This window comes from Neolamprologus brichardi, chromosome 5, assembly GCF_056152115.1.
Source record: "Neolamprologus brichardi isolate AB-2024 chromosome 5, ASM5615211v1, whole genome shotgun sequence".
Classification (NCBI taxonomy): Eukaryota; Metazoa; Chordata; class Actinopteri; order Cichliformes; family Cichlidae; genus Neolamprologus; species Neolamprologus brichardi.
In genome coordinates, this window is record NC_142108.1 from 28,098,235 (window position 1) to 28,113,574 (window position 15,340).

Genomic DNA, 15,340 nt, shown 5'->3' on the forward strand with positions numbered 1-15,340 from the left:
ACGACACTGCTAAAGGAAATGATCAGGCACCACGGTGTAATATAATATACAGCAGATCAAAAAGTCAGTTTATTTTTTTTAAGTTTTGAATTGACATAAGTCATAAGGCATACGGTGATAAATCAGTGTATTAAAATTATCTTCCAGTCTTTTCCCATCTGTAGGACATTTTAGCATCTGTACAGCCATAGTTATGTTAACTGGGCTAAATAAACAGACCAGGTAAGTGTAAAAAGCCAAAGTTCACTGCTTCATTTTGCCACTGATTAGAAACACAGGAGCATTTATTGCACTTAAATATCCAAACTGCTCTTAAAAAGGTTCATAGAAAGGATATGGTCTTAAATCTTGTGCTGAAGCAGTAAGACAAAGAATAAAATAAAAGACTGACACTTGCTATGCATTCAAATGGCTTTAAATCTATTGCAGACGCTATGTCCTAATTTAGAGGAAATGTTAATGCTCATTTTTCCACCCAGGGTCCACAAATTGCTGAATGGCACTCTCCTCTGGAACAGGACCTAGAACAAAGACAAAATCTTAGCAAAAGATTTTTTTTTTTTTTTTTTTTTTTTTTTGAAGAATACTCACTGGGAACGCTAAGTCCAGATGAACAGAATCAACTTTTGGAGACTCACTGGGAAAATGTTTAGTTCTAAATGCTTTTACATTTTAAGGTTTCAATCCTGCAGCTATTTAGCTCAGCAAATAAAGCCTAAAGTCTGGAGAAAAAGACATGCAACTGTCGAGTCCACTGTCTGCTGCAGTCTTACTGAGGCTAACGCTGTACTCACATTCAGAATCCATGTTGATTTTCAGCGTCGCCAGTCTGGACACAATATCATCTTCCTCTTCCACATCGCCGAAGTCAAATCCAGTGTAGCCCTTCTCCTTCACACAGTAGCTGATGAACCTGTGAACAAAAAAGCAAAAATTAAGAAAACGTGAACGAGAAATGCTCAAGAAATGTGCATTCCCTGTTAACTGGGCAAATTTTATACAGCCCTAAGGCTCCAAAATGGCAAAAAAGTGAACAATTTGAGGTTGTTTTGTCAGCTGCTAACAATGAGGTTTCACTTTCGGTAATCACTACGTTTACTCAGTGCCTCCCAAAACATCTTGCCTTCGCTTACTTCTCCCATGTTGGGTCCTTCTTGAGGATCACAGGGTTTCCCACCACTATAAGCAGGGACCTGGCTCTCGTCAAGGCTACGTTGAACCTCTACAAGTGAATACATGCATATAAAAAAAGAATATATTAGTAATTTATTCAACCATTAAACAAGCAGCAGGCTTTCTTATAAGTTTAAATGATGTGACAAACCTTTTCATTTGACAGGAATCCAATATTGAAGTCTCTGTCCATCTTGACATAGTTGATGCTGCTACGGACGGTGGAGACCATAATGATCTTCCTCTCTTGTCCCTGAAACTCCTCCACAGAGCCGACCTGATATTATAAAAAGAAGGGGGGGGGGGGGGACTTTACCATCTACCATCTAATAAAACTTTAATCTTATAACTGTTAAATGCATCCTCAATAATTAAATTACACTTCTGATTAGAAATGAACAGCAGATCAATCTTTTGATTACATCTTATTAAAACAATTTAGAAGACACTGAAAATGAGCATCTTAGGTTTGCATGGGGGCATCTAACCATATTAACTGACACAGATCGTTTACAGCAGAGCTGCTAACCTTCAGCTCTTTGAGATCACTCCAGCGACTCAGCGCTGGGACAAATCTCAGGGCCTTCTGGATTTTCTCAACCTGTTAGCAAAAAGAAAAGCAGTCATGGGAAGTTATGAATGAACCAAACAACCTCCTTTTATCCTCAGTCATTTAACACAAATGTGCACCATGCATATTCACTTGTTTTCTGTAGGGGGCGATTATTCCGATGTCTGTTGCAGACAGTTTGGGGAGACCCTTCTTTCCTTGCGTTTCCATCAGTTTGGTGAGGTAGTCGATCAGGACTTCAATCTCAGACACGTTGAAGAAAGACGGACTGTTCGCCTCTCTCTCATCTTTGCCCATCACTCCATGGAAGATCACTGGAAACCCCTGTAGTGGGGTAGCACTGTCAGTTATTCTTGTTAAATATGGTTCAAATACAATTTGGCGACTGACTCCTTAGTGAAATTAAAAATGTGAATTAAAACTACATATAAATTGTACACGTGAGCACTCCCATAAGGTCTATGAAGTTTTAAGAAAAATTGTACTTTTACAACATGAGTTGTTTTCATGTTTTAATATACTTTGTTTCAGCCAGTCTTTTTTCTTCCATCTTCAGCATCCTTTATCCAAAATATATCCACTATCCCTCCTCTGGACATCTCCAAAACAAACCCCTGCAAACTTCGTCTCCAAAACCAGTCAACCAAACTTGTCCCTCTGATATACTCATTTCTAATCTGGTCCCTCATGTACCAGCAACTTCCAGCTTGGCCCTCTGTCTCCACCCACTCCACCCTGCCTGCGCCTCCTCCTTCACCTCTCTTGTGCACTTTTTTGTTGCTTTGCATAGACGAGACCCATCTCACCCAGCTTCACTACGTCTGCTCCCTCTCATTCAAACATATGTCATCTATCTTGCTTCTACTGACTTTAGCATACCTCCACCTTTCCTCTACTCACGGATCACAGTGTGGTCCGTGAACATCACAGTCCTCTTGTGTAACCTCAATTGTCAGCAGAGGCTCAGAGCTAATCCCTGATGTAATCCCACCTCCACCTTAAACTCACCTGTCACTCCCACACACTTCACTAGTGTTTTGCTGTTCTCACGCACGTCCCGCACCACCCTCACATACATCACTGCCACTCTTGACTTCCTCATTCAGTACCACAGTTCCTCTCTAAGCACCCTATCACATGGTTTCTCTAGATCCACAGACACAGTGAAACTCCTTCTGACCTTTTCTATACTTCTCTGTCATCACTTTCAAAGCAAACATTGCATCTGTAAATCTCAGATGCACTTTACTATTTTATTTATTCGTGTTCATCACAGTTTTTTATTTTAAAACTAATGTATGATGAAATCAGAGTTGACAAATACAGCTTTGCATCTAATCATATGCTTTGCGGATGACTTAGGGGAACAAAAAAACAAAAACCAAACAAAATAAATGAAAAGTTCCTGAGGCCTCACCTTCTTCGGAAGGTATTCCCAGTTGCAATAGGTCTCACGCTCCCATTGGTCAGCAAACACCTGCAATTCATTCTCATAGAACAACTCATTGGGGATTTTCAGAATAGCACTGTGTGACCTGAGTGAACGGGAAGGAAAAAGAAGAACAATAAAAAAATGATGAAGCATAGTTGGTGATTAACACAGCAGCACAAGTAAAAAATGGCTTTGACAAGAAATAGCTGAGAGACCCACCTGTAGTTTCGCAGCAGTTTGGTGACAAAGCGAGTGTCAAAATGCCCGTCTGTATTTTTCTGATATAACGAATTATGTCTCATCAGCCTCTCCAGTAGAGAAAGCCCTAGAAAGGATTCATGATACAGATTTGAATTCATGTTAATCTGAGAAAAACTCAAATAACTGAAGCAGCACTAAGCATTCATTTGATCCTAAACTTATTGCCAGTGAAAACTGCCAGGGATACACAGTGATGCAACTAACACCATCTGATCAGAAAGAAAAGAAAATGAGACCACTGGACTTACCGAGTCCATGTTCTATTGCTAAAGGAGATCGAAGGATTGGTCCCAGCTGCTTAGGATCTCCTGCCAGTACCAGCTGACCTTTCTCTGCATCGAGCAGACCTATGAAACAACATAAATGAGTCTGTAACAAGGTGCATCAATTTCAGCACTTGCAAGTTATGACCTTTAATCACGAGAACCGATTTACTGAGGAAGTGTAATGTGTAAGAACAAATTAATTTACTACTGCTCTGACTTAAGGTCACATATATGCAGAATTTGTAAGCTGTAAAAGTCTTAACCCATACATTTTATTTATTTATTTATTTATTTTACAGCCTTTAGCTAGCTTTGGAGAAAACAAAATTTCTACAAATGCTAATTATATTCTGTCTGTACTGATGAATGTCACACTGAAAGCTGTGTGCTTTCAGAGAAGGCACATGAATAAAGCAGCTGGGATGTGGATAAAGCTCTGTAATCAGATAAGTGTATATATGAAAGGTCCATGTACTGCATTAATACCAGATTTAATGGAAAAAAAACATATTTAACAGGAAGTTGGATGTAAGAATTTCAGATTCTTGAAGGTTTCACAAAAGACTTTATTTATGTAGCGCCAATTCAACAAAAGTCCCCACAAGGCGCTTTATATCGTAAGCCCCCTATGAGCAAGCACATGGCAACAGTGGGAAGGAAAAGTGAAGCCTTTCAGCATCACTCACAGATCTGAATGTTTCTAATTTTAACGTGCAAATGAATGAAGGCAGTCCTACATATTTGCTTAGTGTGCATGGCGAAGGACATCATGATGAAAAACATGTAGTTCAGACATTCATAGTTTACCTGCAATAGCAATGACACACTCTGGCTCTACAGCTTGGCCTCCCTCATCCACAAACACATGCGAAAAATGGCCAACTGGGATCCCTCCAGACACAAGCCTCACAAAGACACGAACACACAGCAGCATAATCAAGTGCCGCATGGCTCATAACACGAAAAATGTGCCAGATGTCAAAGAGTGTTTAAAAACACATAATGGATACTTTACATGCCACACACTGGCTCTTACCTGCCAGCTGTGACCATAGTTGTAACTACGACTTTGTACTTCATCGTAACCTCTTTCTGTGGAGGCACAAAGCTGTCTTTGCTCTCGTCCCAGTTACAGTATTTCTGAAAGAACCCAAAAAAAAATATGAGAACATAACCTATTGTTCAGCTTTCCCATAGTGATTACAATCACTGATTCCTCAGTGTGATCATGAGAAATCTAGTGAAAATGCGGGCATATTTATGGGGCTTGCTGAGACAAGAGAATGCAATAGCACTCTATTTCACATGTAATTCTTAAACATTATGGGCTGTGTATATGTAGCTCACCAGCAGACTCTTGGGAACGCTGTTTGGGTCTCGGCTGCTGGCGTACACGCGGTAAATCTGATGAGAATCCATGTTTACTTGTAGTCTCTCACAGAGCAGGTCGCATGCACTGTTTGAAGGTGCACAGGCGAGGATGCGGGCTGATGGATCTGCCTTGCTGACCTGACAAGACGAGCAAAATAAAAGTCATTACTTAATAAAAACAGGCTTGTGTGCGAAGACATAACATGGTTTGTAGGGAGCCACAGGCCTTTGCCTCACACCCAGCAGGACTCGGTCTGCGGCTGTCACTTATTTCAGAAAGGCACCTAACCTGGCAGATGTGCACAGAATTCAAAGTACATTGCACCAAGGACATACAGCCACAGTATTAGTCCTATAGTAAGTACAAATATCTGAGAAACAGTTACAACATCACAGATAACATCACAAATTACAGCATTGTTGAATTTTGCAAGCCCTTTATGTTAAAGTTTGGTTTCCAGTTTTTTTAGCGTTTCCTGAAGTGAATCAATTCCAAAATATCCCACCATTTATCCAGTTCAGAGTCACTGTGGGGCTGAAGCGCATCCTAGTTGTCACAGAACGAAAAGCAGCTTACACCTTGTACAGTTTACCAGTCTTTTGCAGGCCCAACACAGAGAGATAAACAAGTGTTCATACTAATATTCACCCATGCGGACAATTTAAAAATCACCAATTAACCCAACTCACATGTTGTTGGACTGTGGGAGGAAGCTGGAGTATCCCAGGCAAGCATGGACAGAACATGCCTACTCCAGAACCGTCCTTGCTGTAAAGCAACTGTGCCGACTGCGACATTTGTTGGCAATGTAAAATCTCTAAACTGAAAGTACTAATACTCATAATACTCGAGAGCAAATAAGCAACTGGTTCAAAAAAAGAAAAATCTCTTAGTGTGTTTCTAATATACAGCGAGATATCTGGGAATCACCTTACAAACATCCCAACACATGCTGATTCCTATGCAAAATCTGTCTTGCAAAGAGAAATCTCACTTGTGTAAGTTAGTTGTATAGACGCAGGTCACCTGTTAACTGGAAGGCTCATAGTTTGATCCCTGGCTGCAACCCAAAGTAGGCCAAGATACTGAATGTGACTGTTCATGAAGTGTGAATATTAGACAGAAAAGCACTTAGCATAAATGTGTGAATGGGGGCATGAGGCAAGTTGTATAAAGCACATTAAGTGCTCAGAGTAGAAAAACACCAAAGAACCACCCATCAACCTTTTACCCAATTTAGACCTGTGAGAAAAAAATAATAAAACCTAGGACTCCAGTGGTCCTGAACTGCACCAGGAATCAAGAAAATAAATGGATGGAATAATAAAGAAAATATCAAAGATTCTACTCAAAGTAACAATATCAAATGCCTTGTTCAAAATCCAACAGCTTTAAATTTGTTACAATGTAACAGCCAATGAAGAACTAATACGTTTTCTGGCAACTCACAAGTAAGATATCTGATTAATCTCTGAAGATCTCATTCATACAGATCTTAACTGCATGTAACTTTATACCTGATTGATTGCTTCAACCACAGTGATTGTCTTTCCAGTTCCAGGAGGCCCAAACACAAGATGAGGAGCTGGTTTCGATGATCCAGCTACAATGCGCTGGACTGCAGCATGTTGCTCCGGGTTGTTTTCCAGCTGTCGATTAAACATCCTGGAAAGAGATGTAGAAATGGATTTTTTACACTTAGCATAAAAGGTGTGTAAATGTGTGTTTAAAAACCTGTTATGCACCTTGTGCCCATTTGGTTTATGGCATTAAACCAAAGAGCAGTAATCCCTCCTGTTAATGCAACACAGTGGCTAAATGCCCAGGAAAACAACAGAGAAATGCTGCTGAGCCCACACTCTCATTTTCAGAAGCTCACTGTTCTCCTACCACCAGTACCAGGCAGAATATACGGTAGGACAGTACAATTCAATGTATCCGTAACATAAAACCCTACATGGCCAAGCTCCCGCAAATATAGCAGATTACTGAGACCTTAGACCAGCTGGTCTCTTCTTTATTTCACTTCATTATTTGTGGTCTGTTTTTCCTTCTAATATACATGTACAGGAGTGTGTATGTATTAATGAAAGACCATGTGTTAGCATTTCTGAGGATCTACACTTATCTTCACTTTTGTGTTTTGATCCAAAACTGTGAAGCACTTTGTAACTTTTTAAAGGTGCTATACAAATAAAGTTATTATCACTATTGTCATTAAATGTGGTTAAGTGTTGCATTTATAGATGATGCAGTGCATACAAATAGGCACCGGACCTGAGTTTAGGCATGGGCACACTAGCCACTGCTGCACCCGATGGAAACAGCACCTCCTCAAGTTGATGTTTTACTGCCAGGTCTACAGCCCTGTGTTGTAGCTTCAAAGGGTACCGGTTGAGAGTAAACTCCACATTAAACTTCATATTGCTGATAAAGATCTGCAACAACCTGAAATGATTGAAAAGTAAGCAACAAGTTTCTCACTGTGGGTTCTTAGTCAACATATCATTATTCTAGCTCATACTTTTTTGAGAAACCCAGCTTCACACTGTCCAGTTCTACTCTGTGAACATATCCAGTATACACAGTAATGGGCTGGACGGTGTCCTCAGATTTGGATACTCTCAGACAATCTCCACGAAGCACAGATGGCCGATTCTCAGCGACACCGGGAACCTGTCGGACAACATCGATGTTGGGCCATTGATACGTTTTTAAAAACTACAAGTCTGCAGGTGATTCAGATGGGTAGATATGACAAGCTAAATAAACAAATCTGTGTATGAGAACTAGATTGAAAAATCATCTGTACAAGTAAAACGGGAGGAAGGTCATCTAGCTCCTTCCTTAAGAATACAAGGTCCCAAACAAATAAAATGCATTCTGAAGTTTACTGCCAAGAAGCACAATTTACAAGTGAATTCAATGCTTCAGAGATGCCAGCTGCTCCAGCAAAAATAGAGCCACTGCAAACACAGAGCATAGCAGACGGTGTTCTAATTAAAATCTCTTTACTCTGAGTTTCAGGAGTTTTCTGTTGCCTTGGTCTTGAGTCATGGTTTGATTGAGGAGATCATACTTTCGGATGTCCACCTCCATCTGTATCTCTTCAAGGTGCAGCAGGAGGTGAAACCGATGCGAGTAGTTCTTCATCTTTAAGGGACAACTGAGGAGACCCCTGGATGTCAATGCAGAGGTAAACAGTGCATTTAACATTGGGTTAGTTCTATAAAATACTCATCACAGAAAACGCATAGCTGGTTGTAATGATCGGGTGATTTGCTCACTTCACTGATGCAAGTTTCTGTTTGGCAGTTGGAGAGAGGTACTCGGAGTCTTCAATCCTTCGTCTAGCCAAATCCTTCAGGTCATTATGATACTTGTAGTCTCCTAATTTCACTGCCATCTTCAAAGGCACAACAGAACTGCAGAAGAAGAAAACAAAACACCATATGGCTGTGATCAGTTTCAAAAGACACAAGGTTGATAAACCACCAGGGACAACTTGTTGATCTAAAGTCCAAGTGAGCAAAAATGCTTCAAAGTAATTTTTACAATCAGTTTTGAAATTCATTACCTGTCAGGTGGTACTCCATCTACTATAATGGTGTCAACAGGCTTGTAAGCAGCCACCCGAAATGGTTTATAAGGAGCCACAGGCCCTAGCTCCACAGCCAGTGGAGTGTGGGCTGCAGCTTCTATCTCCCTGACAATGCAGAAGGGCACCGATCCAGGCAAATCTGGGCAGAACTCGAAATACATTGTGGCAGGGAAATATCCATAGTGGTTCAGAATGTACTTAACCTCAACTTCATAGCTCGCTCCTGGAGGGAAAAAAAGACAAAAGAAAAAAAAAGGAAGAATTTGTGAACATTAGCTAGTTTATTTCTCTCATTTCTAAAGGCAGAGAAGAAGTCCTCAGTGTCTCACCAGGACAGAGAAACAGCGGAGATGCTCTGGTCACTCTCCTCTTATCCTCTAGAGTGAAACAGCGGATCCTGTGCAGGGCAGTGTAGTACGTCAAGTGGACGTTGTCAGTGCCTTTATTGACAATGTGGAACCTGACAACAAACGGCTCCCGCAGGCGATCCACAGCGAACTGAACCTTCCCACCGCTCTCCACGGGGTCTGATGTGATCTCGATGCCGCCCTTATCAGCAGTGTGCTCTTTCCTGCAGGTGAAGCAAGATCAGGCTGCAATTTTAACAACGACAAGACAAGATGGTGCCGAATCACTGAAAAACCAGTGTACCTGGTAAATAAAACGTAACCTTTCATCAATCCCACTTATCCCATGACTGTCTGCTATTAAACAGGTAGAAGGTAATAAAAAAAAAACCCTCAGATGCTCCTGAAAAGAAGCCTTTTTACCTCCATAGTGGATTCATATCACGGATTATATGATCTTTGTGACTGAGTGATATCAGTAAATCACTGACACCCAAACTGGCAACGATTCATTTTACACAGGAATACTTCACCACTGACTCAGATTAAAACTGCTGTGCAGTTAAAACGTTGCATAGGACTGTATTTATGCAGGGAAGTTAAAAAAGGATCACGAAACAACATAAGTATAACTCACAGACAGGTTTTACAGTTCTGGAAAATTACCACAGTTGGAACCAGTTTATCACTTCTCATCTCATCATCATCATCTTCTATCTTTTCCCTTTGACTTGTATGTAATAAAACAAAGTGCTGATTATCAGTTCTAAAAAAAACCCTCCTGATAAAGCCAGTTCTCAGGAATATCATGAAGGTTTTTTTTAGCTCATGTCTTGTTTTCTTTGAGTCAGTCTTTGTCTCATCTGCAGGTGGTTTACAGTGAAGCAGAGAGACTCCTCAGTCATACCAAGAAGACAAAGCAGCTCTCCCCTGCACTGGCCTCACTCCACAGGTTACCAATCAAATACAAAATCTGCAAGTTTCTAAACGTTTTAATGTCATGATAAAGTTACTTTGTTTTAACTTGTGTATCTGTATCTGAAGTGCTTGTTAAACCACTCTTGGTCACTTAAAATATGAAGAATTGTGACATAAACACAAGCACATTACACCCTTATCAATAATGTGCGCTTGTACATCACTGACAGGCAAACGCACCCCGAGTCTTAACATGGCCTCTTATTTGCTTTTATGACAAGAACCATTCTGAAACAGATGTTGAAAAATTAACTTGTTAGTGCTCTCTAATGGACAAACTGTGCAACATCATTTCTTTTGTTAAGGCCCCTCCCACTCTGCTTGTAGTTTCTAATGGTTTTTTTCTTTCCTTTTCCTGTATGAGCCAGAGCAGCTGATTAGTGTTAGCAAGCATCTTACTTTAATTCAAGGTTATTCTTCTGAACTTTAAGCTGATTCTTGACACAAGTTATCCTAAAAGGTAGCGATCATCAGCTTATATTTATTCATGCTGATGCAATAAGAGATACATTAAAATCTTAAATGAACCAATTACATGATAGATACTCAATACATTTTGGCATGTAGATACGGTCAAGATCATCCGCTAAGGTTCAAACTGAGCATCCAAACAGGTCAGAAAGGTGCTTTCAGTGACTGTGAATGTGGCATTGTTAAGTTTAGAAAATGCTGATCTTCTGGGATATTTCTACACTGCTATCTCTGGGATTTGCAGATAATGGTCTAGAAAAGATAAAATATCCAGTGAGCTTCAGTTCTCTGGGCAAAAATGCCAGAGGTCACTGGAGATGGCCAGACTATAAGCTGATAGAGGAACATAAAAGCAACTCTTAATACTGAAACTGAACTACAGACGATTTGAAAAACATTGCCTGAATTGAGGAATCTCCACTTCTGTTGTGACATTCAGACACTAGGCTCAGAATTTGGCAAAAACAGCATGAAAGCAGAGATCTATTCCATCTTTTATCAACAGTTCAGGCTGGTTGTTTATATGTAATGGCACAGGGGAGATTTTCTTTGCACTAACTTGGCACAGTGGAAATGCCTCTAAAATACTGAGATACCCCTACTGAAGATAAATCAAAGTACATCAACATTTTTCATATTCTATAAAGTCTATAATAATAATGAAAAAGATTCTTCCATAAAAAGTGGTTTAAATTTACAGATATTATGATATATCCCATAGTTAAAAACCGGATGATAGATATGCATGACGATGTGATTAATATATTTGGTAATAGTTTTTGCTGTGATTGTCGCAGAAACCTCACATATAGTTTGTTGTAAAGGTCTGACTGCACTAAATCCAGTATTTTAATCGGCTATAGTCACTGTTTTATATTAAAAACAATAAAATGCACAGGTGTGAAAGGGGTGCTGTCTTCCTAATGATATTTTATTCCTGCACAGTTGGCATGGAACACCCATAATTTCAATGTGCACGTACAAAGACAATAAAGGCATTCTATTCAATAAAATATTATCAAAACATCTTTTGCAAAGCTATACATTGCCATTATATAAGCTATAATAATATGAAAGCAGAGTCCGACTGGCTGAGGGTAATTTGATAACTTCAAGCCATTACAACACAAAGTGTAAACTGACGAGCCACAATCTTTACAGATGTCTTGACATTTCCCATCTCATTACTGCCAAGTCACACTTTTAATGGGATATTGCTCTTGGACATCATCTAACACCAAATTACATTTGACTTTACCATGTATTTGTTTTAGGTCAGCTACTTTTGTGATTTTAATATGTCTATATTTTTGTCCTGCAAAACTAATCTGTGTTCATGATCAGAACTAACTGGATGCTTCCCAACAAGCCACAATATTCATGTCTTCAAGCTAATTTGCATTAATAAAAAGTATGTCACAAGCTGTTCAGCTTGGCATTATTTTGTGTGTGTGTTTTTTTTAATATATGGAGGATATCACAATATCTGTGAATTTCACCACTTTTGCAGTAAATAATTTTTATATCCCTTTTATATATTAGACACCCCAGAGAACAGAAAAAAAACCAATGTTTATTTTGTTCTACTTCTCGTTTGGGTATCTTGATACTTTGGGGGTATTTCCACTGTATACTACCTGAGTATTGGTGCTGACCATGTCACTCCCACTATGACCACAGTGATGGTTGCTTCCAGATGGATAATGCACTATTTTAATAAAGCTTAACTCATCTCAAACTGGTTTCTTAAACATTACAGTGAGTTCATGGTACTCAAATAGCGTCCACAGTCATCAGATGTCAACCCAACGGGGTACCTTTGGCATGTAGTAGAATGGGAGATTCACATCAGAGATAAGCAGCAACTGTGCAATGCTGTCATGTCAACATGGACTAAAGTTGCTGAATATGTGCGATTAAAAACGAAGACAAAAAGCGGTCTAGCAAGGTGTGGCTAACAAAATGGTTGGTGAGTAATTATATTTTATTAACCATCACTGGCCGATATAAAACTCTAGTAATCAGTCTTATCTGTCCCATATATTATCATTTGCCAGCTGGCAATATTTAAAGACACACTAGCAAAAATATGTGCTCCACTTACACCTAAGAGTGGTTTAGAATCCACACCTGGGTGTCTTTTGTCTATGAAAGAAAACCCACAGTCATGGGGAGAACATGTAGAATTACACACACACACACACACACACACACACACACACACACACACACACACACACACACACACACACACACACACACACGTAAGTACTATTCCTAGAAGGCCCTGGATTAAAATCCACTATATGGTCAGGGCCTCTCCTTGTGGAGTTTGCATGTTCTCCCCGTGTCTGCATGGGCTCTTCCTCCCACAGTCCAAAGACATGGATTTAGTGGAGTTAGTTTAACTGGTGATTTTAAATTACCCATAGGTGTGAGTGTGCGTGCATGCAAATACTTGTCTGTCCCTCTGTGTTAGCCCTCTGACAGACTGGGAACCTGCCCAGGGTGTACCTTGCCTTTCACTCTATGGCAGCTGGGATACGCTCCAGCTGCCACTTATCCAATTCGGATAAGCCTGAATTGGATAAGTGGAAGAAAATGGACAGGTGGAACTTTTTATGCAATGCTCAACATGACGTTTCTCCCGAATCTTCACGTCATATAAACCAACTAAATGAACAGGCCCTGCTCCTCTCTTGTTTTAATCTCATGTAGCCTTTTGTGCGGCAACACCCTGCTTTATCGTGTTCTATCATGCTCCTACATGAAAAAGCAAATTCACATTTATGAGGGCGGGTCTGAGAATTAGAAAAAAAAACCTTTACAGCAACGATGGGATAGAGAAACATGTAATACTAACTCAAAATGCATTTTACCTGTTCAGCTTCAACTTGCGAAGGATTTCTGATGCAAGTTTTTTCTTTGGGGTCAGCACAGGTGCCACAGGGGTGGAGGAGCCAGCAGGTGCCCCAGCTGGTGTCTGAGGGCCAGAGCCCAGATCCTGTGGCTGAGGGGCCCGGGGCCTCCTCCATTGGTCACAGTACACGCGAAACTACAAAAATAACAGCACAGTTCCCTGTTCTGATTCTCCATTTTCCGGGAATGGGAACAAAACATACACAAACTCATCCCATCATAGCACTGACTAATATATGGCACAGGGAAACTTGTACTCACATGACTATATATCTTACCTGAGGTCTGGCATTAATGTAGACTTGTCCCTGCCTTATTTGGACTTTGTTGAATTTCACAAGCGCAAGGAAAACTTTGTAAAAGTTGGGATCTTTTATTCCTTCTCTGCGAACACAGGAGAAACAGGCTGTTGGACACAAACCAGACCGGGTGCGTGGGACACACGGTGTTTAAATGCAGCCTACCTGCCCCTGAATTCGGAGTTGTAGATGTCTTTAAGTTCCTTTTTGCTGATGCCGGATACCCTGTCTCCCAGAAATTCAATGAAGTCCAGTCCGGATTCAAGCGCGTCTTTAAGCGACGGCATGTCGAGGTGCTTTTACAGGCCGCTGTCACTGACTGCCGACTGACAGAAAGTGAGGAAGTTCATCTGCTGGAAAAGAACGCTTCTGTTTCCTCGAGTATTAATATGACCGCTGGGTGCAAATGTGCCACAACAGGGAAGAAATTTCCACGTGCTGTGTATTTTTTTGCGCAATCTATGCACATATTAACGGTGTTTGGAAGTTTAGCAACGATTTCTTGTTCATACTCTGGTTTAAAATGTTTACTAACTGATGCAGAAAATCTACTACTGTGCGCATTTAGCGCAAAGCCCGGTGTTTTCAACGCTCGCCAACTGTCCCAGTCAGGGATCATCTGTAAATGCGCTACGCAAGCGGAATGAAAAAACTCCCGCACAGAACAAAATCCTTCATCCTGTGGCTCGAAAATAAAATGATTTAGGGGGGAGTGTTCGGTTTCTAAATATTAAAATAAAGTGCATAAATTATCATTTTTATTTATGGTCTGAATGACAAGTAGCTGCCTCAGAGCTGTAAATGCTCCGCAGTCCCTGGGCTGGATTATATAACCTACGTGTGGCGTTTGTCCCGTGTTACGACGTGTTTCCGTCGATTTCAAACAGCAAAATTTAAATAAATAAATATCTTTCTTTTAGGATAAGTTACGTTCATAATAAGGATTACAGCTGGGAGGTGGAGAGAAAAAAATTAATCGCTTTTTTCGATTGGCTAACTTTGTTACATCCACTATTTTCAATAGTTTTGCATCTACACACGGCCACCACACCACTGCTTGAAAGCTCGTCTTTGATCAGATCTTTTTATTGCGTAATAGTAAATGTCCGTGTTGTACTATTTTTCCTTATTTCGAAAAAAAACAATGAGGTGACGCAGCTAAAGACAAAAAGCTTAAACATTTGAAAAGGCATTAAGGTATCATCTGCATTTTCTCACACTCAACTGGCACTGATGGGTAAAATTAATAATAATTTAAAAAAAAAACAGCGAGAAAAATACAGCAAATGATAAACTATTTAACTGTTACAAGTGCGCGTTTTACACAAAGGGTCGAGAATATTTCGTTTATGAAAAGAAACAATAGCAGCAAGTCACTCTGTACCATCAAACATACCATCGATGGTGTGTTTGATTAGACATGAGTAACATAAAGGTCTCACCACTGCTGTCTGGTCTAGTCTTAATTTATGTCACAATTACAGGCAAATACAATCTGACTAAACCAAGTAAACATAAACACACTCATACTTTAATCCTAATAAACCCATTCTAGATCAATATGAGTGCACAAATCTAATAGGGGCACTACAGTAACTATTGGCTGTTTGTTTAGACCGCTTATTTCAGCTTCTTTTTTTTTTAAGGTAC

General features: G+C 40.1%; 1 protein-coding gene across 2 annotated transcripts; it reads right to left on the reverse strand.

Moving 5' to 3' along the window:
- Positions 1–37: 37 nt before the first annotated feature.
- On the reverse strand, positions 38–14,236 carry mov10a (Mov10 RNA helicase a). Of its 2 annotated transcripts, XM_087840962.1 has the most exons (22): positions 13,856–14,236; positions 13,670–13,775; positions 13,352–13,527; positions 9,006–9,247; positions 8,653–8,899; positions 8,363–8,500; positions 8,091–8,253; positions 7,600–7,751; positions 7,353–7,523; positions 6,593–6,740; positions 5,051–5,212; positions 4,740–4,843; positions 4,511–4,608; positions 3,686–3,784; positions 3,396–3,501; positions 3,162–3,279; positions 1,877–2,068; positions 1,703–1,774; positions 1,325–1,450; positions 1,134–1,222; positions 795–913; positions 38–521 (listed from the first exon to the last, which is right to left on the reverse strand). In XM_087840962.1, exons 1-22 carry the CDS (start codon positions 13,975–13,977, stop codon positions 457–459), a joined length of 3,015 nt encoding a protein of 1,004 aa, XP_087697088.1. In that variant the 5' UTR covers positions 13,978–14,236; the 3' UTR covers positions 38–456. The 2 variants fall into 2 exon arrangements, with proteins under 2 accessions (XP_087697088.1, XP_087697089.1); XM_087840963.1 differs by lacking the exon at positions 38–521 and having other exon boundaries at positions 873–913; positions 1,124–1,222.
- Positions 14,237–15,340: the final 1,104 nt, after the last annotated feature.

What these genes read in the sequence shown, in the direction of transcription:
- mov10a (XM_087840962.1), bottom strand. Translation starts at nt 13,977, where the DNA reads ATGCCGTCGCTTAAAGACGCGCTTGAATCCGGACTGGACTTCATTGAA. An exon ending in AACTCCGAATTCAGGGGCAG is followed by an intron (nt 13,776 to 13,855) that starts GTAGGCTGCATT and finishes CTGTGTTCGCAG; the next exon opens with AGAAGGAATAAAAGATCCCA. An exon ending in TCGCCCCCTACAGAAAACAA is followed by an intron (nt 1,775 to 1,876) that starts GTGAATATGCAT and finishes TTTTGCTAACAG; the next exon opens with GTTGAGAAAATCCAGAAGGC.